Consider the following 1,876-nt stretch of genomic DNA (forward strand, 5'->3'; position numbering starts at 1 on the left):
AATAAATAAATAAATAAATAAAAGAGAAAGGAATAAATTTATTAAAAAAAAAAAGAACTGAGGGCATAATAGACATTTCACCGCGACTTTTAGACGGCAAGGACCTATTGGTCTGAAATTTTGAAGTACAGGGACTAAACGTGTGAAATTAGAAGATCAGGGACTGAAGTGTTTTATGGTCAAAAACTCAAGGACTAAACAGTATTTAGTCCATATATATATATATATATATATGGAACACAAAACACTAAAAGAGACCATTTCTTTAAATTACATATTAAGTCTCCCCAATGTTATTTCTTCCTCCACAATAGTATTGATCGAGACATCGAGTCTATATATTGACCCTTAACAACTGATCCAGCTTAGCTAGCAAGCTAGTACATAGAGTGGATATATTAATATACGTAGGAGGTTATCGATAATATTGAAGCCTAGCTAGTATAGGCCAGATAGATATAGTGTTAGCTTAGCTCTAGCTTTAATTTCCAGATGATCATCGATCTCTAGGTTGCAGTAATGGCAACTTTCATTCCAGATTGGCAGTGTCCAGGGTAACTACAGATGAAGAAGTTCTGTCCTTTCGCAAGTCTGATGCGATCTTTCCCAGTTTGATACACTTTGGCATTTCCTGGAGTTGTACTACATTTCTGGTACCCCACTTTGTTCACAGCTACCACATTGTGAGCGGCAGACGCATAGTTGAAAACTACAACCAACAAATAATGAACATATATAAGTATATATGATCAGCAGGTTGATGCGATCTACGTCAATCAGCTATATGGAACATTTCTACAATACATGCATGCTCACGGTGAAGATATTCCAACCAAATCAGCAACCTTTTTAGTGAACGCATGAAATTTGTATTAGTTGATTGCTAGATCTAGGATTCTAGGCTAGCTAGCCAAATTCCTCTCAAACTTCTACCCAAAAAAAAAAAAAAAAAAAAAAAGCCAAATTCCTTTCAAGCTCATACAACTCTTTCCCAACAACTTTTTCAAAACTACCCCTTTTTACTCAACAGTACTTCCGGTACTACATTCCGTTCTCGTTGTTCAAAACTCAAAATTAAGGAAAAATAATACTTATGATATCCACTTTCTTGAGTAAATTTTCACAAGACATATGGACATAACTCACATAAGGGGTGTGGTTTGTGAAAAAATGAGTGTCAATTTTATCCCATTTTTTATGTACTTAAAGTCTTGTTATCCATATTAAAAATACGTATAAGTGCTATCCAACCACTAAACTATAATCGAGAAAACACTTGCAAGTTGCAAATATATACACAAACAACTTAATTATTGCAGTAGGAAAAAGCTAGCAAAGCTTAGGAGGGTTAATTAGTACAAATTACCAAGTATGTCACCGGCTCGGAAAGTCTTTCCTCTCGGCCACCCAGCAACGTTGAAGGTCCAACCACCTCTGTCTCCAACAGTGTAGGTCGCCGCATCGGCCCACTCCGAACTCAGCACCACCAACACAAACACCACGAGCACCGCCTTTGCACTGCCTCTTCCCATAGCCATATCAGCTTCCCTACTCTACTCTCTCAGCTGATCTCTCACTCTCTGAGATCTGCTTTCACAGTAGTGATACAGCTAGTTGATGAGTTTGATGAGAGGGTAGCTACGCCCTTTTAAAGTTTTAATGAAAGTGGGTAGTGGACTAGTAGGGTCCCATATATAGGCGCCTCTGCACGCACCAACCAAAAGGCGTGGGGAGGATGGGGTCTGCTTGCTAAGAATTAAAAGTCATTAAGCATCTGGACCTATCACCCAGAAAAACTGTGCATACGGCCAACCCTTGCTTCCTTGACCAGGCTACTCCATAAGTATATACGTACATACCCAGTCCACACTACTTA

General features: G+C 38.5%; 1 protein-coding gene across 1 annotated transcript; it reads right to left on the reverse strand.

The window, feature by feature from the left end:
* Window positions 1-245: 245 nt before the first annotated feature.
* Window positions 246-1,666, reverse strand: LOC133745176 (basic blue protein-like). Its single transcript, XM_062173185.1, has 2 exons — window positions 1,367-1,666; window positions 246-709 (listed from the first exon to the last, which is right to left on the reverse strand). Exons 1-2 carry the CDS (start codon window positions 1,536-1,538, stop codon window positions 507-509), a joined length of 375 nt encoding a protein of 124 aa, XP_062029169.1. The 5' UTR covers window positions 1,539-1,666; the 3' UTR covers window positions 246-506.
* Between the last annotated feature and the right edge of the window lie 210 nt (window positions 1,667-1,876).

This window comes from Rosa rugosa, chromosome 4 (genome assembly GCF_958449725.1).
Source record: "Rosa rugosa chromosome 4, drRosRugo1.1, whole genome shotgun sequence".
In the NCBI taxonomy this organism is placed as follows: domain Eukaryota; kingdom Viridiplantae; phylum Streptophyta; class Magnoliopsida; order Rosales; family Rosaceae; genus Rosa; species Rosa rugosa.

Coding starts and splice junctions, on each gene's coding strand:
- LOC133745176 (XM_062173185.1), bottom strand. CDS start 1,538: ATGGCTATGGGAAGAGGCAGTGCAAAGGCGGTGCTCGTGGTGTTTGTG. Junction 710..1,366: donor CCGAGCCGGTGACATACTTG/GTAATTTGTACT, acceptor TGTTGGTTGTAG/TTTTCAACTATGCGTCTGCC.